The following is a 26483-nucleotide window of genomic DNA, read 5'->3' as shown; positions in this document are numbered from 1 at the left end:
TTTTGAAAATAACCAATCGTTTCGCTAGATAAGACTCTTCTTCCTCGGCTGGGATCGTTTAGAGCTCTTTGAAGCTGCATTTAAGCTGCATTTTGGAAGTTCAAACTCAGGGCACCATAGAAGTCCACTATATGGAGAGAAATCCTGAAAACATAATTTCTTTACGACTGAAAGAAAAAAAGACATGAGCATCTTAGATGACAAGGGGGTGAGTACATTAGCTGTCAACTTTTGTTCTGTTTTGTTCTTGGAGAAACAATATTTTTCACCGTTTAACAGATGAGGACGACATCAGAAGGAGGTTTTGTCAGGTTTATCTTAATGCATGTGTAAGTATTTCCAAAAGCAAGCACTCACTGATGGGCGACTGCAGGATGAGGCGGTAGAGGTTGGCGTGGCGGTGCGGCTGCCATTGAACACACATGCTGGTGGTCCGCACCTGATACGTGCTGAGGTTACTCACTCCCAGATACACTAGAGAGACACACACAGACATCACAGCTGCTCTCTCTCTCTCTCTCACACTCTCAGTGTGTCACACACTCACGTGTTTTGGCTCGTCCGCTCAGGGCCTCGCTGGATCCCGTGGTGTAGGTGGCGATGACTTTGACGCTGTACTCCGTCCCGCTCAACAGATTGACGATCAGCATGGTGTTGATGTCGTCGCCCACGAACGTCTCCAGCGCGCGGCCGGACGCTGTCAGGGGTCAGAGGTCAGCGTGTGTTGCGTGTGGCCTGTGCGTAGTGTGTGTGATGGGGCGTTCGGGTACCTGATGTGGGCTGATAGACGATCCGGTAGCCCATGGTGGGCGAGGGTGGCGCGTCCCAGCTGATGCGGAAGCGGTTGTACCACTCCTCGGACACGCGGAGGTTACTGGGAGCGGAGAGAGGCACTGTGGAGGAAGAGACAAGCCGTCGCTCACTTATAATGGCTACATGCTCACTTCCTGTGAAACACGATTGGCTGTACACACGGGCGACATCAGGTGGGGGGATTAGTCCTATGATCTCAGACAGTGCCGCTGAGACTGGAGGGTTAGCCAAGCTCAGGTCCGGTTGTACGGCGGTACTAGATGATGCTAAATTCCCTCAAACGAAAGCAAAAGCAGTGGACCATATGCACGGATTACTTCCTTGTTTCAGTCAAGCCAGCTCAGTCGTTTCCCGTCAGCTGTAGTGTGCCGTAATAGAAGTGTACTTTGCATGTTTTCTCTACACAACCCATACACAATCCAAGAAAAGTTTTGTTTGTCTAAGAGGACCAAATGTCTATGTATACCATTTCAAGAATGACAAAATGCAAGTTTAAAAAAATATGTGAGTAAATGGGCTGAATATGCGCCAGTCATTGCTATGATTGACAGTAATAACCAAACATCTGACAAGCTGATGTCAAAAACAGCTGTGCATTAAATTGGAACTTTTGCATTATTGACACACTATTGTCCTATTTTATTACTGTAAGGTTGCTTTGACACAACTTAACATAAATAATCTTGACTTGACTAAATGATTCAGACTAAATTCAGAGCAACAAAACTACAGCAGTAACACGTTTGTGTTGGTTAAATATAGGCTATTTAATAGCGTTTACACTTCAAGATCAAATATGTAATTATTAAATTATTTCAAATATTTCAAATACACATTGAGTGCGTTATTTTTTTCTTCTACCATTAATGTTTAACTTATTTAATTTTAGTGAACTATATAAACTATATATTTCTGCCATTGCTATACTATACACTTCAGTGCAGTAAATCTACTACAATTTATTATACTAGTAATTTTATAATAAATCAAAAAGCAAGAGGTCTTGAAAAAACTATGGAGTTGAAATAGCAGCTGCAGCCAATGATTGATCCTCTGCTGCCATCTTCTGGTTATATGGGTCATTTCAATCTCATTTTCATCTTAAAAAGACATTATTTTCCGTGAAAAGACTTTTTCAAGATTTTAAAAATGTGTTCATGACTTTGAAGGAAAGTTACTGATTATCAAGAATACGATTAAGATGTCCTTGAAGAGAAGTATCGCTAGCTAGCTAACGTTAGCCTAAACACGTTATGATAGTGTTTAGCTGTCAGCATAAAACAGGCCCGATGCCCAGCCCGCGTCTGAACCATGACGTGAAAATTGCCCCGAAGCCCAGCCCTAGGGGTGTGAAAAAGCTGAAATGCATCGCTCTAATTGCACTGCAATATGGTAGCGCATTGTTTTAATACTTACAGCCAAAAAAGATTTTTCTTTTTTCCAGCGTCTCTAACTCATTCAATACTGTACACATTACCCAGAATCCACAGTGAGGATTATTCGACAGCAGACTCACGTGTTCGTGCGACGCGTGTGATGCGCGGCCCGTCCCCATCGCCGTAGACGGCTGAGACGCTGACGCGGTACTCTGTGTCCGACAGGAGAGGCTGCAGGAGCAGCGAGGTCTGAGCAGCAGGAACCATGGCCTACAGCAGAGACAAACACACACTCAGTCTGAGAGGAGAAACCACAGTCATCAAAGCTGTTTTGATATGGGGAATGTTCCTGCGGTGAGCACAAACACATTTCAGGACGACGGCCCGCAGCGCTGCCAAACTCAGCGGTAAAAACCCGCCGATAAAAACTAAACACACGCTTACAAAACTTCACAGATGAAAAAACCCTGTCAGAAACCTCAGGGATTTTTGAGAAGAATTGGAAACTGAGTTTCAGATGTCTCCCCTTTGAAACCACATTGGACTGTGATGTGAAAATGACACTTGCATTTAAATCAGCTCAATTTGCAATATCAGTATTCAGGTTGTGATCAAATATTTGAAGACAAATCATGTATGAGATGATTCAGATGATTCACCGTCTGTTCGGCGCGGTCTCCTCGCGTGCTGATGTATGACACTCTGTACTGACGCACGTTTGGACCCAGCGGATCCCATGACACACGCATGCTGTAGGTCGTCACATCGCTCAGCTGCAGATTCCTGATGGCCAGACGCTGCACTGCACACACACACACACACACGCACACACACACAAGGAGCAGAAGCTATGATCATTGGAGCAGGGTTTTCCTGCGCTGGAACAATTTCGGTGGCCAGCAAAGTGAAAGAAATCTATATTTGTGTGATGTTTTACACATTGACTGTGTTCTGAGGGTTGGTAAAATGTTCGGAGAAATACAAGAAGTTCAGAGGAACACAAGTGTGTTGAGCCGTGCTAATATAAAACACATTTCAGATATTGTGAATTAATCTGAGCGTCATCAGTTGGTGTCAGTGAATGAGGAGGTATCATATCAATCACAAGTGCAGTATGGAGTACCTCAAGGCTCAGTGCTAGGACCATTACTTTTTACGCTTTACATGTTACCCTTGGGAGATATCATCAGGAAACATGGTGTTAGCTTTCACTGTTACGCTGATGATACTCAGCTCTATATTTCTTCGCGGCCCAAAACATACCAATTTGAAAAACTAACAGAATGCAGAGTTGAAATATATTTAATATTGCATGACGAGGTTCTGTGTAATTTCTTACTGCTAACTTCTGAAAAAAAAAAAAAAAAAAAAAACAGAGGTGTTAATTATTGGACCTAAAACCTCTGCATGTAATAACCTAAAACACAGTCTAATACTCAACGACTTCTCTGTCAATTCGTCGTCATCAGTTAGGAACCTAGGCGTCCTATTCGATAGCAATCTCTCCTTCGAAAGCCACATTTCAAGCATCTGCAAAACTGCTTTTGTCCATCTCAAAAATATATCGAAATTACGACCTATGCTCTCGATGTCAAATGCTGAAACATTAATTCATGCGTTCATGACCTCAAGGATAGATTATTGTAATGCTTTATTGGGTGGTTGTTCTGCACGCTTAATAAACAAACTCCAGCTGGTCCAAAATGCAGCAGCTAGAGTTCTTACTAGAACCAGAAAGTATGACCATATTAGCCCGGTTCTGTCAGCACTGCATTGGCTCCCTATTAAACATCATATATATTTAAAAATCTTGCTAATTACTTATAAAGCCCTCAATGGTTTAGCTCCTCAGTACTTGAGCGAGCTCCTATCGTATTATAGTCCTTCACGTCCGCTGCGTTCTCAAAATTCTGGCAATTTGATAATACCTAGAATATCAAAATCAACTGCCGGCAGCAGATCATTTTCTTATCTAGCGCCTAAACTCTGGAACAATCTACCTAACACTGTTCGAGAGGCAGACACAATCTGTCAGTTTAAATCTAGATTAAAGACACATCTCTTTAACCTCGCCTACACTTAACACATTTCATAATCCAAATCCGTTTGTTAGGCTGCATAAATTAGGTTAACCGGAACCGGGAACACTTCCTATAACACCTGATGTACTCGTTGCAAGTCACTTAATATTAACCTTTGTATAAAATCAGAAATGTATAAAACTGTTGCATAAATTCAATTTCGCGTTTGCAAACTCCCTTTTATAATTATTAAAACGCTGTCACTTGTCTTAATTTATCGCAATCTCACAAACTTCAGTATTAATTAATGAAGCTCTCTACACTGCATACACTGTAAAAAGTTTTCACCAGTTTCAACTTAAAATCTTAAGTTTAGCAGCTGCCTTAAAATTATAAGTTAAATCAACTTCAGTCATTTCAACTAACAAGTTAAATCAACAAATTTTTATTGTAATAAGTTAAAATGACTTGTAGTTTTAAGTTGATTTAACTTAAAATTTCAAGGCAGCTGCTGAACTTAGGTTAAGTTGAAGATGGTGAAAACTTTTTACAGTGTACTGAATCTATTATTTACATAGTTCCTACATTTTATGTAATGTGTTTGTTGTAACGAATGACAAAAACCATCGTCTGCTTTCACAATCTGTGCTGTGAGGAGCAGAATGTGCATTGATAGAGAAGCATTTCTATTGGCTGCAGTCTGCAGGTATTATGGCCAATCACAAAAGACAGCATTGTGCATCGAACCATAGACAAAAATATCCCGCCACGTTTTAAGCCTATATTGTGCTATGTTTATGTGCGGAACTGTAGTCTACTTAATGGATAAAAATTACAGAATGCTTTAATTTCCAGAAAACCTAAGCAGTTGGAAATAAAATTGTAAGAATGTGTAAGCAACAGCCGGAAAGCATTTCTGAAGCAGGAAACCCTTGATGATGTGTGCTGGAAACACATGAGAGATTTTACCGGCTGTTGTCGTTTTGACGGTCGTCGTGGTGACTGTTGTTGTTCTGGCAACTGCAAACACAGTTAGAAACAAAATCACATTTTAAATAGCTGTTCAAAGATAACTGTAATTCTAGATAAACTGGTCAGTTTAATGAACGGTCGTGTGGCGTCAGACCTGTGGTCTCACTGATCTCCACTGGTTCGCTCTCAGACTCGTCTCTGTAGATCGCAGACAGAGAAACTTCGTATTCAGTCAAAGGCTTCAGACCCGTGATGACAAACCAGTTGGACTTATCATTGATGAGAACCTGCCGAAAAACACACAGGAAACAACATGATGAGCGCTGTTCGGACAATCCAATCCAACAAGACAGACAGGTGTGCGCACCTCTTTGGTCTCTCCTCCTGCCGGGGATCTCCAGGCGAGTCTGTAGAAGGAGACGTCAGACGCGGCGTCCTGCCACATCACTCTGAAACTATCGGTGGACACGTCGCTGCTGCGGAGATTCAGCGGCAGAGGGACCTCACTGGTGGTGAAGCTGTCCGTCAGCGGTTCTGCCTGTCCTTCGTCATACAGGGCAAAGATGGCGACGGTGTACTCCGTCAGAGAGGTCAGGTTACGTAGCAGCAGAGTAGTGACCGGTCCGACCTCAACCTGAGGTTACCAAAGGGTCAAAGGTCAGAGACATGCCCGAACAATTCAGTTCACAGTGGCCCCGATGCACTCTCACCTTATTGGTCTCCACAGCGTCCGACTTCACATAAACGATACGGTAACCTTTGACCTTACGAGACGCCGAGTCCCACGCGAGTTTAGCGGAGCTGTGACTGATTTCTGAGATGCGCAGATTACGAGCCGGAGTCAGCCGAACTGAGAGCGAGAGAGAGTCAGGTGATATTTTCAGCGCTTCTGACGTTGCCGTTTCTCTCCTGTATTGTGCGTCTGGGGTTTGTACTCACGCGTGGTCTCCTGCGCCGTCATGGGGTCACTGGCTTCCTCTCCGTACAGGGCGTAAACGGTCACTGTGTATTCGGTTGCAGGAGTTAAGCCTTCCAGTTCAACCTGAGTCACGGAGTCAGACACTTTAACCTGTGAACACACAAACACACACTCACTAGTTAGGGGTACTGACTCTATTCAAAAACTTTAATGGTGGACATTCAAATGAGAGGACCTGTAGTGTGTGTGTGTGTGTGTGCGTGTGTGTGTGTGTGTGTGTGTGTGTGTGTGTGTGTGTGTGTGTTTTCCACCTCCTTCTCATCCGCGGGGTCGCCCTCCGTCAGAGGCGCGTACAGGATCATGTACCCAGAAACCCCTTCTGCCTCCCGCCAGCGTGCACGCATGGTGCTGTGAGTGATGTCGTGCAGCTCCAGATTACTGACCGTCGGCAATGCCACTGACAAACACAACAAACCATAAAGACACAAGAACTACTGCAGGATTCGCTTCTGCTGGACAATTAAACATCAAACACATACAACCCATCATTTCAGCACACAATAACACATCAGATGAGTATAACATCAGATTAGCTGAGTACTAATAGATCAGACTAATGATCAGAGCAACACAAAATAACAGATCAAATGTGATTATAGACAAGATGTGATAATAGATCAGATGTAATTAATGGAACAGATGTAATTATAGACCAGTCATGATAATAGATCACATGTGATAATGGATCTGACTGCGCATTATTAGATCACATGTGATAACAGACCAGATGTAATTAATGGATCAGATGTAATTACAGACCAAACAGGATAATATATCACATGTGATAAAGGATCAGATTGTGAATTAATAGATAACATGTGATAATAGATCAGAAATGATATTAAATCAAACTGTATATTATTAGATCACATGTGATAAGAGATAAGATGTGATTATAGATCAGATGTGATAATAGATCAGAAATGATATTAAATCAAACTGTATATTATTAGATCACATGTGATAAGAGATAAGATGTGATTATAGATCAGATGTGATAATAGATCAGAAATGATATTAAATCAAACTGTATATTATTAGATCACATGTGATAAGAGATAAGATGTGATTATAGACCAAACGTGATAATAGATCTCATGTGATAATAGATCAGACTGTGTATTAATAGATCACAAGTGATAATAGATCAGATGTGATTATAGATCATACGTGATGATATATATCAGACATGATACTAAATCAAATGTGATTATAGATCAGATGTGATAATAGATCAGACTGTATTAATAGATCACACGTGATAAGAGATAAGATGTGATTATAGATCAGACGTGATAATAGATCAGACATAATATTAGATCATGTGATAGAGGATGAGATGTGATGATAGATCACATGTGATAATAAAAAAAGATAATAGATTAGACGTGATAATAGATTAGATGTGATTATAGATCAGATGTGATTATAGATCAGACATGATAATAGATCACATGTGATAATGGATCAGATGTGATGATAGGATCACGCGATAATAGAAAAATACATGATTATAGATCAGATGTGATGATAGATCAGATTTGATAATAGATCACATGATAATAGATCAGATGTGATTATAGATCAGGCATGATTATAGATCACATATGATAATAGATCACGTGATAATTGAGAAAACATAATAGATCAGATGTGATTATAGATCAGGCATGATTATAGATCACATATGATAATAGATCACGTGATAATTGAGAAAACATAATAGATCAGATGTGATTATAGATCAGATGTAATTAATGGATCAGATGTAATTATAGACCAAACGTGATAATAGATCTCATGTGATAATAGATCAGACTGTGTATTAATAGATCACAAGTGATAATAGATCAGATGTGATTATAGATCATACGTGATGATATATATCAGACATGATACTAAATCAAATGTGATTATAGATCAGATGTGATAATAGATCAGACTGTATTAATAGATCACACGTGATAACAGATGAGATGTAATTATAGATCAAATGTTATTATTGATCAGATGTAATGTCAGATCAGATGTGATAATAGATCGGACGTAATAATAGTTCAGACTGTATATTAATAGATCACGTGATAACAGATGAGATGTGATTATAGATCAGAAGTGATTATAGACCAGACGTGATAATAGATCAGACTGCGTATTAACAGATCACATGTGATAAGAGATAAGATGTGATTATAGATCAGACGTGATAATAGATCAGACATAATATTAGATCATGTGATAAAGGATGAGATGTGATGATAGATCACATGTGATAATAAAAAAAGATAATAGATTAGACGTGATAATAGATTAGATGTGATTATAGATCAGACGTGATTATAGATCAGACATGATAATAGATCACATGTGATAATGGATCAGATGTGATGATAGGATCACGCGATAATAGAAAAATACATGATTATAGATCAGATGTGATGATAGATCAGATTTGATAATAGATCACATGATAATAGATCAGATGTGATTATAGATCAGACATGATTATAGATCAGACATGATTATAGATCACATATGATAATAGATCACGTGATAATTGAGAAAACATAATAGATCAGATGTGATTATAGATCAGACTGTATTAATAGATCACACGTGATAACAGATGAGATGTAATTATAGATCAAATGTTATTATTGATCAGATGTAATGTCAGATCAGATGTGATAATAGATCGGACGTAATAATAGTTCAGACTGCATATTAATAGATCTCTGTCACGATGTAGGCAGGAACACACGAACAACGACGTAGTAAAAGACGAATATTTAATAAATCCAACGGAATACAAGCAGACACAGGAACAGCAGGGTAAGACATCCATATAACATTAAAGACCGACAAGAGTACAGGGGAAACACACACCTTACATACACAGACTAATTACACAGACAGGTGCAGACAATGACGGAGAAACCAAAACACAACAGCAGGGAAAAATGGGAAAAACCAAACAAGAAAGTCCGGGGGTGTGACAATCACGTGATAACAGATGAGATGTGATTATAGATCAGAAGTGATTATAGATCAGACGTGATAATAGATCACATGTGATAATGGATCAGATGTGATGATAGGATCACGCGATAATAGAAAAATACATGATTATAGATCAGATGTGATGATAGATCAGATTTGATAATAGATCACATGTGATAATAGGTCACAAGATAATAGAACAGATGTAATTATAGACCAAACGTGATAATAGGTCACGTGATAATAGATCAGACTGTGTATTAATAGATCATACGTGATAATAGATCACATGTAATAATCAATCAGATGTGGTAATAGATCACATGTGATCAAAGATCAGATGTGATTTTAGATCAGATGTGATAATAGAACAGACGCGATAATAGATCACATGTGATAATAGATCAGACATAATATTAGATCATGTGATAATAGATTAGATGTGATTATAGATCAGATGTCATTATAGATCAGACATGATTATAGATCAGACATGATAATAGATCACATGTGATAATGGATCAGATGTGATGATAGGATCACACGATAATAGAAAAATACATGATTATAGATCAGATGTGATGATAGATCAAATTTGATAATAGATCAGATGTGATTATAGATCAGATTTGATAATAGATCACATGTGATAATAGGTCACAAGATAATAGAACAGATGTAATTATAGACCAAACGTGATAATAGGTCACGTGATAATAGATCAGACTGTGTATTAATAGATCATACGTGATAATAGATCACATGTAATAATCAATCAGATGTGGTAATAGATCACATGTGATCAAAGATCAGATGTGATTTTAGATCAGATGTGATAATAGAACAGACGCGATAATAGATCACATGTGATAATAGATCAGACATAATATTAGATCATGTGATAATAGATTAGATGTGATTATAGATCAGATGTCATTATAGATCAGACATGATTATAGATCAGACATGATAATAGATCACATGTGATAATGGATCAGATGTGATGATAGGATCACACGATAATAGAAAAATACATGATTATAGATCAGATGTGATGATAGATCAAATTTGATAATAGATCAGATGTGATTATAGATCAGATTTGATAATAGATCACATGTGATAATAGGTCACAAGATAATAGAACAGATGTAATTATAGACCAAACGTGATAATAGGTCACGTGATAATAGATCAGACTGTGTATTAATAGATCATACGTGATAATAGATCACATGTAATAATCAATCAGATGTGGTAATAGATCACATGTGATCAAAGATCAGATGTGATTTTAGATCAGATGTGATAATAGAACAGACGCGATAATAGATCACATGTGATAATAGATCAGACATAATATTAGATCATGTGATAATAGATTAATGTGATTATAGATCAGATGTCATTATAGATCAGACATGATTATAGATCAGACATGATAATAGATCACATGTGATAATGGATCAGATGTGATGATAGGATCACACGATAATAGAAAAATACATGATTATAGATCAGATGTGATGATAGATCAAATTTGATAATAGATCAGATGTGATTATAGATCAGATTTGATAATAGATCACATGTGATAATAGGTCACAAGATAATAGAACAGATGTAATTATAGACCAAACGTGATAATAGGTCACGTGATAATAGATCAGACTGTGTATTAATAGATCATACGTGATAATAGATCACATGTAATAATCAATCAGATGTGGTAATAGATCACATGTGATCAAAGATCAGATGTGATTTTAGATCAGATGTGATAATAGAACAGACGCGATAATAGATCACATGTGATAATAGATCAGACATAATATTAGATCATGTGATAATAGATTAATGTGATTATAGATCAGATGTCATTATAGATCAGACATGATTATAGATCAGACATGATAATAGATCACATGTGATAATGGATCAGATGTGATGATAGGATCACACGATAATAGAAAAATACATGATTATAGATCAGATGTGATAATAGAACAGACGCGATAATAGATCACATGTGATAATAGATCAGACATAATATTAGATCATGTGATAATAGATTAGATGTGATTATAGATCAGACGTGATTATAGATCAGACGTGATTATAGATCAGACATGATAATAGATCACATGTGATAATGGATCAGACATAATATTAGATCATGTGATAATAGATTAATGTGATTATAGATCAGACGTGATTATAGATCAGACATGATTATAGATCAGACATGATAATAGATCACATGTGATAATGGATCAGATGTGATGATAGGATCACACGATAATAGAAAAATACATGATTATAGATCAGATGTGATAATAGAACAGACGCGATAATAGATCACATGTGATAATAGATCAGACATAATATTAGATCATGTGATAATAGATTAGATGTGATTATAGATCAGACGTGATTATAGATCAGACGTGATTATAGATCAGACGTGATAATAGATCACATGTGATAATAGATCAGACATAATATTAGATCATGTGATAATAGATTAATGTGATTATAGATCAGATGTCATTATAGATCAGACGTGATTATAGATCAGACATGATAATAGATCACATATGATAATGGATCAGATGTGATGATAGGATCACACGATAATAGAAAAATACATGATTATAGATCAGATGTGATGATAGATCAAATTTGATAATAGATCAGATGTGATTATAGATCAGACTGTGTATTAACAGATTACATGTGCTAACTGATGAGATGTGATAATAGATCAGATGCACTCACAGGTGGTCTCGCTGCCTCTCAGAGCTTCACTGGCTGCATTGCTGTAGATGGCGAACACAGTGATCTGATACTCCGTCAGAGAGTTCAGGTACCGCAACACCACAGAGTTCTCATCACCGTTCACCACCACCTGCACGACACACACAGCACATTCAACACAGGTGTTCTCCTCAACTAACATTCACTGAGTTAGGTTCAAAACAAAACATCATGAGGCCTTTTCTAATATTGAGGCCAGCTAAAATGTGCTCAAAACTGACACATTTACTGCATTACTCAAGAGTGATAAATGAATGACTGATGCATTTGTATAGCGCTTTCATTGTGTATTTCCGTACACCCAAAGCGCTGTACTGTCATATGGGGGATCTCTCCTCAACCACCACCAGTGTGCAGCATCCACTTGGACGATGTGTCAGCAGCCACAGATCAGCTACAGGTGTCAGGAGAGAGTGATATAGCCAGTTCAATGGAAGGGGATTATTAGGAGGCCATGATTGACTAGGGCCAGTGGAGGGAATTTGACCAGGACACCAGGGTTACACCCCTACTCTTTACGAGAAGTGCCATGGGATTTTTTGTGACCACAGAGAGTCAGGACCTCGGTTTAACGTCTCATCCGAAGGACGGAATATAATAAGTATAAACACACACACCTCCTCGGGTCTGGATTCACTGGATGAATAATACACCACTCTGTACTTCTCCACCGGCCCTGCAGCGGGGGTCCATGACACACGGAAGCTCCTGGCCGTGACCTCAGAGGTCACAAGGTTACTGGGAGCGTTCAGTGGCTTCGTGGAATACGGATCTGTCTCCCCTGAAAACACACAGAGAAACTTCACAACATCTCAACAGAATGGCCTAAAAGATCAAATACAGCCTGCGGTTAAATATCCAAGTTTCAGCTTCGCTAAAGCTTTCTCAATGGTCACTCTAACAGTGAGGACAACACGACTCAAGCTTAATTGGTGGAAATCACAGTGTGAGATACGATCAAAACTCCCAGGAACCCACCGCTGATCTCCCTGCTGAGTTCAGAGACACGCTCACAGACGCTCCTGGTGAGTCCCTCTATGATGGAGCTCATCACGCCGAAATCAGCCACATTATACACGTGTGTTTCCTCCGGCGGAGAGGCGATGGCTCTCAACTCGTTCTCATCTGCATTCTTCACTCCTGCGGATTCACACAGTCAGAAAACTATTAACTCATGTATTTAAAAGACCGTATTTAAGTGAGAGCTGGTTTAGTTCTGGTACCGATAGCAAAGAGCTCAATCCCAGCGTCTCTGAGTCTCTGAGCAGGAGCAAGAACATCATCCTGAGATTTCCCATCCGTGATCAGAATCCCAATTTTAGGAACGTCAGGCCTGGACCCAGATTCAGGTTTGAAGCTGTTCTCCAGAATATGCGTCAGAGCAAGACCTGGAAACACACACAAAGGTACGAGCAGATGCACTACAGTAAGAATGAAGTCATTCAGATCTAAGCTTTTTGTTTGTGTGTGTGTGAGTTTGGCGTGTACGTACAGTGCAAAAGTATTCATAGCCCTTCATTTTTTTCACATTTTGATTTGTTGCAGCATTATGTTAAACTGCTTTAAATTACTTTTTTTTTCACATCAATCTACATCTCATACACCATAATGACAAAGCACAAAACAGGTTTGTAACAACTTTGCAAATGTATTAGAAATAAAAAACTGAAAAGATCCCGTTGCATAAGTATTCATACCCTTTTCTGGGACACTGGAAATGTATCTCAGGAGCATTCATATTGCTTCTAGATGTTCCTACACTTGGAGTGGAGTTAAACTGTGGCAAATTCATTTGAACGAGTCTGATTTAGAAAGACACACACCTCTCAGAAAAGGTCTAACAGCTGAAAATGCAGATCAGAGCAAAAACCAAGATAACTGCCTGTAGAGCTCAGTGACAGACTTGCGTTAAGGCGATGATCTAGAGAAGAGTTCAGAAACAAATCTGCTGCATTGAAGGTTGACAGAAGCATTCTCCATAATGGAAGACGATTGGAACAACTAGGACTCTAGAAAATGTCCAAGCTGACAGAGATGGAGAGGTGAAAAGGTGAGGCAAAGAATGGCAGATAATTGCCAAATGCAGATGTGCAAAGATGGTCACATCAGACCCAAAAACACTTGAGGCTGTAAAGCTGCTTCAACTATGGACTGAGTTAAGGGTATGAATACTTATGCAATCTCCTTACTTCAGTGTTTGATTTTTAATACATTTGTAAAATTAGCAAATCTGGTTTTTGCTTTGTCTTTATTATGGTGTATGGAGTGTAAACTGATGTGGGGAAAACTAATTTAAAGCAGTTTAACATAACGCTGCAACAAAACAAAATGTGACAAAAATGAAGGGGTGTGAATACTTTTGTAAGGCAGTGTATGAGTGTGCGTTTGTGTGTGTATGAACCTGTAAGTGTGTTTCCTCCTTTATAGGGCAGATTCTTCACAGCATCGATAACGGACTCTTTAGTGCTGTGAGTGTTCAGATGCCACTCGATCCTCGGATCCCCGCTGTACTGTGCTAAACCTGAACACACACACACACTATTTACTACACCCAACACACAACACAAACACTCTAGAAACACACCAATGAGAGTGCAGACGCACCAACACGCGTGTGTTCAGATCCGACCGAGAAGGCCCTGACTAGACTTTCCAGAAACATCCGCACCAACCGGAAATTAATCCGACCGATGCTCCACGATCCGTCCACCAGAATCACAATATCAGCGACGGCTGGAGTCCTACATGTGAAGACGTCCACTAAAGACACAGACAGACAGAACAAACACTGGATCAAATGACAGCAGAAAGTAGACCACACACAAACCTACCTCCCCCACAGGAAGAATGCTAACACGAGGGCCGCAGTCCGGATGCTCACGCTCAGGGCAAAAGATGAACGACACAAAGACTCAGAGTGCTCATAAATGTCTTTATTTCAGTTTTGGACTGTCAGATGTTTCTTCTACAACACTATTGTGTCTGATTCCCTCATGATGAGTCTGAGCCGCCTCTGAATCCGATGAAAGATGCTCTCGCCTGCAGAGAAAACATCACAATCAAGAAGGAGAACGGCGTATAGATGTAACTCCTGCTGGAACACGTTCAGCTTAAACTCTCTGCATTTGTCTTTCACTCCCAGATGCCTGGCTTTGCTTTTACCCATAATGCTGCGCTCTGTCAAGTCTATACACATTAGGAACGTGTCCTTTCAGAAGCCTGTGACAGCCTTGTGCTAACAGTGTGTGAAATGAACGTCAAGCCGTTTGCACGAACGAGAGAACGAGCACAAACACACACATTCTGCTTCGTCACTCCTGCTGGAGGTCAGAGGTCAGGGTCAGGCAGGGGTTAAACGAAGGCTTATAAAAATACACCAGCAGCTTTAAATGCTCAAGCTCTTTAAAGCAGGAATGGATTTTGATTGGCTGCCAATGTGTTTATTGCTCATCAGCTGGAAAAAAAATCACTCTGAAAGTTATTACAATTGTATGATTATAGTTATTGATCTTGATGAGAACAGGCCTTAACAAAACATCTGAAGATAAAAGCTTGTTTTGTCAATGACTCATTTACTCACATTTAGCCAGAATGTAATATAATTGACTATTTGGGGTCAGTACATTTTTATTGTTTCTTTTTTTTTAAAGAAATTCATACTTTTATTCACCAAGGATGTATTAAGTTAATAATTAAAAGTTTATTAAAAGTTAATAAATCATTTACATTGTTATAAAATATTTATATTTTGAATAAACACTGTACTTTTTAAACTTGTTATCCGTGAAAGAATCCTGAAAAAAATCATCCAACATTGATCATTCTAGTAATAAATCAGAATATTAGAATGATTTCTGGAGGATCATGTGACACTGAAGACTGGAGTAACAGCTGATAAAAATTCAGCTTTTCATCACAGAAATAAATTAAATTTTAAAGCATGTTAGAATAAAAAACATTATTTTATATTGTAAAAAACATTTTGCAATATTACTGTTTTTTTTCTGTATTTTAAATCAAATAAACGCAGCCTTGATGAGCAGAAGAGACTTCTTTAAAGACTATTACAAGTCTTACTGACCCCAAACTTTTGAACGCTAGTGTGTATACGATCAGGAACTAAATAAGAGTTCATAATGCTCAGATAATGGTCAATATTTGTTAAACATGTAACACAGAACATTCACATGTGTAATAATACAGTATGATTTTAATGCAGGTTAATTTTCCTTCATTTTATGATTTTTTTTTTAGCTGTGAGACTTGTTGTGAGACATTTCTAGTTTCTAAATCTATACATTTTCCCTTTACTTGCGCAAAATAAAGTACATTCAGTCAGTCAGTTCAGCAGTTTGTTGCTTTTGACTTGTATGTACCTTAAATACGGAATCAAGTGGGCAGTTTGAAAAAAGACATAATACAAAAATAAACTTCATTTCAATGTGAATTTTCACTTAACCTTCAACACGAAGTGCATCGCTCATTCTGAACAACTGTCAAGACAAAAATGAGCCGAAAGGTTCAGATTGAATCTGCCTTGAGGGTTAGAGAGGTCAGTGCTAGGGTCACCGTAAGGGGTCAGTGTGGGGTCAGTGTGGGGTCAGTGTTAGGGTCAGGTAAAGTGTAGCTCATAGCAAGTTCATTCCTGTACCTGACTTTTGAACTTGAAAGTCAACATGACATCAAAATGTGCCCTATATTTACAGAACACATCCTCCTCCTCATTTACCTGACATTATTATAAAAAAACATGTTGTTTGTTTTCATAATATTTCATCAAAATGTAATCACTTGCTCCAACTTTTTTTCCAACCACCTGCATAATCAGTTTGTAAATATCCTAAAATATCAAGAAGCGTTGCAAACAATGTGAGTAGTTCACTTCCAGAGCAAATATTTACAGATATCGTACTCACCGTATTGTCCCCATTTATTTCTTCAGTCGTAAAGAAACTGTTTTTCCCATATAGTGGACTTCTATGGTGCCCTAAGGTTGAACTTCCAAAACGCAGTTTAAATGCATCTTCAAAGGGCTCTAAACGATCCCAGCCGAGGAAGAAGAGTCTTATCTAGCGAAACCATCAGTCATTTTCTAAAAAATATAAACATTTATATACTTTCAAACCTTAAATGCTGGTCTTGTCTAGCTCTGTGATGCACATGTGTATTCCAGTTCAAGACAGTTAGGGTATGTCCAAAAACTCCATCTCATTTTCCCCTCCAACTTCAAAATTGTCCAACATCCCTGTTTTACCTTTTTCTGTAAACGGCTTTTGACCTTGTATTGCACGTTCACTTTGTAAACACTGGGTCTGTACTTCTGCAGCGATGGAGGACAATTCTGAAGTTGGAGGAGAAAATGAGATGGGAGTTTTTGGACATACCCTAACTGTCTTGAACTGGAATACACAGAGTGCATCACAGAGCTAGACAAGATGAGCATTTGAGACTAAAGTATATTAAAAAAAAAAAATTTTTTTTAGAAAATGACTGATGGTTTCGCTAAATAAGACTCTTCTTCCTCAGCTGGGATCGTTTAGAGTCCTTTGAAGCTGCATTTAAACTGTATTTTGGAAGTTCAAACTCATGGGAACCAAAGAAGTCCACTATATGGAGAACATTCCTGAAATGTTTTCCTCAAAAATCATAATTTCTTAACGACTGAAGAATGAAAGACATGAACATGTGGATGACAAGGGTACATTATCTGTAAATATTTGTTCTGGAAGTGAACTACTCCTTTAATTCAGGGATCACTGTGTGTCATTGTGTAAATCATGCCATGATTATATGTGACCTAAAGCTGCAACTGAACGACAGCTAATAATCAACGAGAGCGAGCGAGCGAGCGAGCGAGAGAGAGAGAGAGAGAGAGAGAGAGAGAGAGAGCGAGCGAGAGAGAGAGAGAGAGAATGACTGCAGGATAGAGAGATATACGCGGGCACACCTGCATGCCCATGAGGCACAGAGACAGAGATGAATAAAAGTATTCAGCTAGTGTAGACTTGCAGAGGGAATCTGTGCAGAAACAGCAGGACAGAGACAGAGACAGTCAATCAGAAAAGACACAGTCGCATCACAGTTATGTGTTATAATTAGACATGCTAAGAGTTGATGTGAGCACATGACGCACAGCTGATGATCGACTCAGATGTGTTGTCTATGAACAAGCTTAAAATTTACTCTTTCAATCAGCAAATGCAAGTAAAACTCAGAGTTGAGGGTAACGCATTACAACAAACATAATAATATGACTTTTTCCAAGTGACTAGTAAAGCAACGCATTACTTTTTAATTGACAAGAAAATATCTGAGTTACTTTTTTCCCCCATTTATTGATTAAAAGCTCTCCTGTCCTCATGTTGAGAGAAATTGTGAGTGAGATGTTCCTTTAGTTCTAGAATAAATGTGAACATGCATTAATTCATCTCACTCACTAAAAAACAGAAACAGTGTTCTTCAAAATGAACAAAAACACTGAAATTCAACACAAACCTGCACTAATTAAATATGTTAAATAATACAAATATCCTTTATGTATTTAATCCCATTTTATTAACCGATGTCTTTGCTGCCGACCTTCGATGATCCAATTCATCCATACTAATAAGAAGAAATTACTCAAGATAATCTAACATTCCTTTGTTTTTATTCCTGAAGAGTTGTCTTTTTTCTTCTGCGGTCTACTGTACAGACGGAGATTTACTTTTCTCTAAACCTGAGGCTCTTGGTGTGAAAAGGCTTTTACATTTGCTACAAAAGTAGAACTTTTTATATTAAAAACAAACAAACAAGCCCTGCCCAGATTTAAAAAGTAACGCAAAAGTAACAAAACGCATTACTTTCCATTAAAAGTAACTAAGTAACGTAATTAGTTACTTTTTTAGGGAGTAACTCAATATTGTAACGCATTACTTTTAAAAGTAACTTTCCCCAACACTGCAAACAATTACGTCAAAAGTTACCTCATAAACGTAGTCTTAAATGAGTTACAAAGTCTTGAACAGTTGGGAGAAAATTGGACATGTATCAGATGTGCATCAGGATTTAAAGAGGCACTGCTTTTAAAGTGAAACCTGCTGAAGTCTGTCATTGATGGAAATCAAAGAACAAAAGAAAAAGAGAAATCACTCGATAGCTTTAGTCACTCATTAACTTTTGTAGCTTGAATACAGATTAATTTGTATAGTTTATGCATATACAATTTGTAGTTTATGTGAAGACTGTTTTAAAACCACTTAAAAGTTGTCGTATATTTCAGAGCCTATTAAATGTTAAAAAGAATGCCTTTCAATTATACTCTAATGTTGAAGGGCTATAATTAATAGGTAAAATTGAGGAGCAATGCATTTAATAGAGACACCAGTAGCAGTATTGGTATCAATACTTCATGAAAAATAAGCTACTCAGTAAAAAGATGCCATTAAACATATTTAAGGAGAGACACTGCAGCCAAAACACATTTCTTCATGCTCCTGTTTGAGATTTGGGGCTTTCTGTTTTTTTATAAAGTGTTTTTTCAGACTAGTGGAAAGAAAACATCCTGAGGACACTGTTAAGTGTTTCTTTTATAGCACTTTATTTGTGTTCCTGTCTATATCCTGAAGGTTTTTACAGAGGCATTTGTTCATATAGAATTAGCTTGATTTTATACAACATTTTATTCCCCAAAAAACTATATTGTTTTCTGTCTGTTCTAAGTATTTTCTTAATTATGGAGTGACAAAATGAGATCCACAAAATCCCCTCTGTAAGAACATTTGACTCTAATATGTCAAAAACAATTAAACAAGAATTTCGACTGACTTCATCCAGTGTTTAGATTTCTGTACTAGAAATGTATGCAAAATAGCGCATATTTCATTAAATAATGCCTCATTTGCATATTTAAATCTAACATTTTAGAAAACTTGTAATACAAAATTTTCTTTTTGCAATTATCAATGTAATCAATCAACTGGGTAAGTAAGGAGATAAACATTAGTTATTTTTTTACCCTGTTCACCTGCAGTGTCTCGCCTTAAAATATACTTTCTTCATGTTGTTTCTACATTCATTGGAGATTAGGACAATATAAATACACTGTAAAAAATGACAGTGAATTTAACGGTAAAAAACTGTAAAAATGCTACGGTAAAAACCTGTGAAATGGTTAATGGTAAGTTCCCCTTCTATATACGGTGAAAAATTGTGTTGGACATTGCATTTAATTTTACGGTAGTATACCGTTTTTGGAAGTGAAAAAGAACGTAAAATTTACAGTGAATAACCGTAAATTGACATTAAATTCCCTGAATTTCATTTTTTTATTTGATGTTTTTTTTTTTTTTTTTGTTGAAATAACTTCATCTTAATTTTTTTCTTGGCAGTTTTGTACATTAGGGTTGTATGTTACATTAATGTTTTTTGCATTATTTCAGTTTTATGTGTGTTACCATGATGGTGTTTAGTGTTTGTGTGAATGACACTGTGCACCTTCTATATATGTTATTATTTAAAACCTCCGTGCGATGGGCTTTGGTTCATCATGTGATGTTGTCATCTCCATCTGCTTTTGGTGGTTATCACTGTATTACAAAGGTACAAAACAGATTTCAGTGCTTCAAAAAGTTGGTACATTACCATTATATGAATTACGGTTTTTAGTATGAAATTACAGTATTTACCTGTAAATTTAAGTGAAAACCTTAAAATGTAAAACATTGCTACCGTATTTTTTTACGGTAAAATTCTGGCAACCACAGCTGCCAGTTTTTTACCGTAGATTTTACAGATTTTTTTTACAGTGTATACGATTATTCATGATTAAATTCAGAAAAATTAATCATGACCAGGTTAAAAAAAAAGACTGCTATTTTCATTTATGGTTAATAATCGCTGTTTCTGCCGTCATACTTTCAGTCAAGAAGAGTTTGAATTGAATTGACGTTTTAAGTCTATATTTTGGCTCAGAAATATTTAGCATTTTATATTATTTCTGAACACTGAAAACAATATTGTCCTTCTATTCTCATCTAAAGAATGTTACATGAATCAAGTTGCAGTTATGTTTTTAAGTTTGGTTAAAGTTAAGATTAGTTAAAGGTTAAAAATGAAACTGTTCTGAAGAAATAGAGATTTTATTTTGTGCAAAATCTCAAACAGAGAACTTCTGAGAAGATTTACAGAGCTCTCTTCAGCAGACGGCCCTATAATCACATTCATTATAAATCACACACACAAGCCGTCAATCTCCACACTAATGTCACGTTTCCAGAGCCAAATCCCATGAGCCTCTGCGGTCGCTGTGTTTCAAACCACCATTTAAGCAGGATACACTAAATATAGCAGAGAGCAGATGCTTGCATAACCCTCTCTAACTCTACAAACAAATATAAGAGAGAGAGAAACGTTCAGTTTTTGTGCTGCGTGAGATTTTCACATATTTCTCTTATTTAATTCACTTCCATTGATCATCAAACTGAAACTCATGAACAAGAATAAGAAGAACCAAGTGGATGGAAACGTCTCAAACAGTATTGAGTGCATTAGTTCAGTTATTATTGAGCACACACTCCACAGTCACAGCAAACTCAATCTTTTCTGACGGCTTGAGGCTCTTTATGAGGTTAGTCTCTGAAGAAGGACCCAAATTAACCCTCGCTGGGAGTAAATGAGCTTCAGTGAGTAAATAAAACTTTACGAGTGGCTTATGTTGATTTATGAGTTACTTGTCAACACAATCCACTGTGGTTAAATCACACCGTAAGAAACTCAGACTAAAGAAAGCATGTCACAGATGAAGACTGACTCCATCAACAACAGCGGTTCTGTTGTCAATAAAGTAGATGGATTTTGAAAGATGGACGCTTTTACATCAAGAATGATTTAACAAACATCCAATATATTTATTAATCAAACTCAAAACCTGTACTGGTTCCACCAAAGTTTTGAGTTTTGTCATCACCCAGCTGTAATCTGATCGATGAGACTATAAGGCATGAAGATATTTAGACATTATAAACATTAACATCATGCTTTTCTGTAAAGCTGCTCTGAAAAGCACTATATTAAATTAAGGATGCACTGAAATCAAAATTCTTGGTTGAAGCCGAAACCAAACAAAATTAAACACCGGGTCGAAGGCTGATCACCAAACAAGTTTTTTCATGTTTTTCAGATTTTTTTTTTTTTTTGACTATTGCATAAATTAAATATCCAAAATGTGCTTTTTACAGTTTTGTCTTGCTTTTCAAAGAAAAATATCATTACAAAACAACTATTTAAAAATATTTACCTAAAACTGAACATTTTTAACATTCTAGTCGACATTATAGCCTACCAACAAACCACAATTTAACTTAAAATGAATAAGTTAGTAAAATAATATTCTTTGGCCATTTTAAGAGCCCCTTCTTGAATCAGGCTTGTGTTTGTAATGTACAAATAAATGCAGCCTTGCTGAGCAAAGGAGAATGTTAGAATAAATGTATTAATAGAGCTGTTTTTACTATTTTTGTCTTACTTTTTTGACTTCGGTGACTTTTATTTAGTGGTAAACCCACAAGAAGAGCTCAGTCCTAGTTTTTGCTGGCAGCAGCAGATTTGTGAATGATTGTCATCTTTGGTCTTTGAACCCTGGCTAAGGAGCTGCTGTCAGAATAAACACAATTGGTGTCTGGTGTATTAGACAACAGAACGTTCTGGAGTTGATTGACTAATGGATGATTTCAGTCATCATACAGTAACCTTTCTCTCCTCATGAAGACATGCGATGCGCTTCTAAACAGTCTCTCGCTGTCGCTGCTTGGAATGAGTTTTGCCTCTTTCTCGGACAGTCATCGTTTATTTGGTCTTTTCTCTGAATAATTCCAGTTGCCGAACATTTGGTGCATCTCTAACATAAATACATTTGACTTGATTTGACAGCGACTGCGTCACTTAGTTCAAAAACCCACACCCGCCGTTCTGTCATAAGAGGATATAGCACAGGATTTCTGAAGCTTTTATAAAAGTACATTTAAGACCTTTTAAAGAGCAAGTAAGGAAAATTAAAGGAAATGTCTAGGGAGTTCAAACTGATCTCCATTACTTTTTAACTCATATTAAAAAAAGACCTTAACTAGAATATGGAAATAACTTTATACTGCAAAAATCATGTTCTTCCTCAGTATTTTGGTCTTGTTTTGCAGAAAAATCAACTTAGTTGTAAGGGGAAACAAGTTTCCACTCTCCATTGACAGATATTTGCTCCCACTTTTTTCAAGTTCTTACACTGTCTTCATTTTGCATCTCTAGTAAATGCATCTTGATTTAAGAATGTTTAGGCATGTATTACAAAAATACAGAATTTTTTGCATTTGTACCACATTTAATGCCATGACTTTATGCATTTAAGATATTTTGCTCTTATAATGCTTTATAAATCATTTGTGCTGTCACTGATCTGGATTGAAGGATTAGTTCACTTTCAGAACAAAAATGTATAGACAATGTATGGGTATAACCCCATTGTCATCCAAGATGTTCATGTCTTTCTTTCTTCAGTCGTAAAGAAATTATGTTTTTTAAAGGGAAGCATTTCAGGATTTCTCTCCATATAGTTGACTTCTATGGTGCCCCGAGTTTGAACTTCCAAAATGCAGTTTAAATGCAGCTTCAAAGGACTCTAAACGATCCCAGCTGAAGAATAAGAGTCTTGTTTAGCAAAATTATCAGTCATTTTCTAAATAAATAAAATGTATATACTTTTTAACCTCAAATGCTGGTCTTGTCTAGCTCTGTGTGAACTCTGTACTCCAGTTCAAGACAGTTAGGGTATGTGGAAAATGTTTTTGTAAAGGGCGTTTGATCTTCTTTGCATGTAAACTTTGTAAACACTGGGTATTTTGAAGTTGGATGGGAGTTTTTGGACATACCCTAAGTGTCTTGAACTGGAATACACAGCGTTCACATGCGCATCAGAGCTAGACAAGACCAGCATTTGAGGTTAAAAGGTATACAAATATAATTTTTTTAAATAATTGACCAATTGTTTCACTAGATAAGACCGTTCTTCCTCGGCTGGGATCGTTTAGAGTCCTTTGAAGCTGCATTTAAACTGCATTTTGTAAATTTAAACTCAGGGCACCATAGAAGTCCACTTTATGGAGAACATTCCTCAAATGTTTTCCTCAAAAAAAAAAAAAATCTTTACGTAAAAAGACAGACATGAACATCTTGGATGACAATAGGGTTAGCACATTATCTGTTAAGATTGATTAAATAAATGCAAATGTAAACTCTCAGATTACGGGTCATAGCGCGATCTGTTTAAAAGCAGCAGTTTAGTGAATATAATCCTGTGTCCCCGTCTACTCAAGTTACTAAAAGTATGTTTAACTAATACTATAGTGAATGTTTTGAACCGTTGTCCACTGATAGATCACAATGACAAAGATATCAGCGGTTCAGTCGAATCTTCTGCTTTGGATCTCCAGATGATTGTCAAGACTGATGTTTCACCTCACCTTCATTGATCTCATTGTCCTGCTGTGTGGCGCTGGTGTCCTGCTGATTGAGCGGAGCGCTGACGTCACTCACCTCTGACCCTGACCCTGACCCTGAAACACAGCACCAGTCAGAGGAAATAAAACACACGGCCCATATCTGTGTCTCATATAAAGGAGACGTATCTCAGAGTAGCGTCTCACCGGAGTATCTGCCCATCAGCGCTTTACTCTGCTCAGCTCCTCTGACGGCTGTGATCTTCACGCTGTACTCTTTCCTGCGGTCAAACCCTTTGACGACCGCTTTGGGCTCAGATTTACTCACTATCAGCTCACGCTCGTCTCCTGATGGACAAAACACACTCAGATGTGAAAATGAATGAGATTTAGCCCAGTCACAGTTAGACTTACAAGTAGTTCAGACAACCCAACTAGAGGATTTCAGACCAATCTGGAACACAATAGAGCTGAAGCGGATGTGATGTGAGGCTATCAAATGGTTCACAACAAGACAGGTTGTTAAAAATGACTTATTCTCAAAGTGGGTTGTCTGAACTAGTTACGTTTTGTTTTAACTCTTTGCCCGCCATTGACGGAATCTTCAATCTTTCTGTATTTTTACTAGACTACAGTAGGAGACGCTATTAAACATCTTCTGAAAGACTACTGAACCTCTGGATTAAAACACAAGCAAAGAAGAAGCAGAAACACGTGAGCATACAGTTGATGTCAAAAGTTTACACCCCCCTCGCAGAATCTGCAAAATGTTAATTATTTTACAAAAACGCATGTTATTGCTTTTTTTAGTACTGACCTGAATAAGATATTTCACATAAAAGATGTTTAGATATAGTCCACAAGAGAAAATATAATTTGATAATACGCAAAATTTACTTTCGGTCCACTCAATCAAGTTTCATTTTGCCCATTCATATTAATATGTTTGGGAACTTGGGCATTAGATTAGAAATTTAAAATACTACAATATTTTCTTTCAAAACTTTAATTTCTTTCAGTTTGGTTGGTTTGGGAGGAGTGTTGGGGAAAGTTACTTTTAAAAGTAATGAGTTACAATATTGCGTTACTCCCTAAAAAAGGAACTAATTACGTTACTTAGTTACTTTTAATGGAAAGTAATGCGTTTTGTTACTTTTCCGTTACTTTTTAAATCTGGGCAGGGCTTGCTTGTTTGTTTTTAATATAAAAAGTTGTATTTTTGTCAAATGTAAAAGCCTTTTCACACCAAAAGCCTCAGGTTTAGAGAAAAGTAAATTGACGTCTGTACAGTAGACCACAGAAGAAAAAAGACAACTCTTCAGGAATAAAAAAAGGAAAACAAATGTTAGATTATCTTGAGTCATTTCTGCTTATTAGTATGGATGAATTGGATCATCGAAGATCAGCAGCAAAGACATCGGTTAATAAAATGGGATTAAATACATAAAGGATATTTGCATTATTTAACATATTTAATTATCACAGGTTTGCGTTGAATTTGACTGTTTTTATTCATTTTGAAGAACACTGTATCTGTTTTTTAGTAAGTGAGATAATTTAATGCATGTTCTCATTTATTCTAGAACTAAAGTAACATCTTACTCACAATTTCTCTCCACATGGGGACAGGAGAGCTTTTAATCAATAAATGGGAGAAAAGTAACTCAGATATTTTCTTGTCAATTAAAAAGTAATGCATTAGTTACTTTGAAAAAGTAATTTATTACGTAACTTGCGTTACTTGTAATGCGTTACCCCAAACACTGCTTGGGAGTGAGTAAATAAGTGAATGGCATGTTACTCTTTTTTCCTGAGGGTCCCAGAAGGCCCTTCCAGATCCAGGCGGATTCCCATTCCCAGCATTCTTTGCTGCCATCCGACAACCACAAATCACAAAAGGCGGGAAAAGCTGAGATTTCTCACCTGAGTCAGTGCTGTACAGGAGTCTGTAGCTGTCAAACGCTCCCTTCGGCTCCTTCCAGGTTACGCCGAGCGTGTTGGAGCTCAGCTCTTTGAAACGCAGCCTCCTGGGCATCGGCAC

General features: G+C 37.4%; 1 protein-coding gene across 1 annotated transcript in view; it reads right to left on the bottom strand.

The window, feature by feature from the left end:
• The window catches only part of LOC141289436 (collagen alpha-1(XIV) chain-like), a 72366-nt gene that overhangs the window by 40389 nt on the left and 5494 nt on the right, over positions 1–26483 (bottom strand). The window contains 20 exon segments of the mRNA XM_073821532.1: positions 358–474; positions 548–697; positions 771–893; positions 2330–2459; positions 2849–2991; positions 5180–5230; positions 5337–5469; positions 5550–5816; positions 5893–6032; positions 6122–6251; positions 6413–6558; positions 11940–12069; positions 12596–12733; positions 12943–13118; positions 13202–13366; positions 14380–14499; positions 14583–14738; positions 24467–24559; positions 24650–24790; positions 26366–26482. Coding sequence (XP_073677633.1) covers positions 358–474; positions 548–697; positions 771–893; positions 2330–2459; positions 2849–2991; positions 5180–5230; positions 5337–5469; positions 5550–5816; positions 5893–6032; positions 6122–6251; positions 6413–6558; positions 11940–12069; positions 12596–12733; positions 12943–13118; positions 13202–13366; positions 14380–14499; positions 14583–14738; positions 24467–24559; positions 24650–24790; positions 26366–26482 — 2766 coding nt within the window.

Source organism: Garra rufa, chromosome 17 (genome assembly GCF_049309525.1).
Source record: "Garra rufa chromosome 17, GarRuf1.0, whole genome shotgun sequence".
In the NCBI taxonomy this organism is placed as follows: domain Eukaryota; kingdom Metazoa; phylum Chordata; class Actinopteri; order Cypriniformes; family Cyprinidae; genus Garra; species Garra rufa.
The sequence above is the reverse complement of the archived record's forward strand: the minus strand, read 5'-3'. Positions and strand labels throughout refer to the sequence as shown.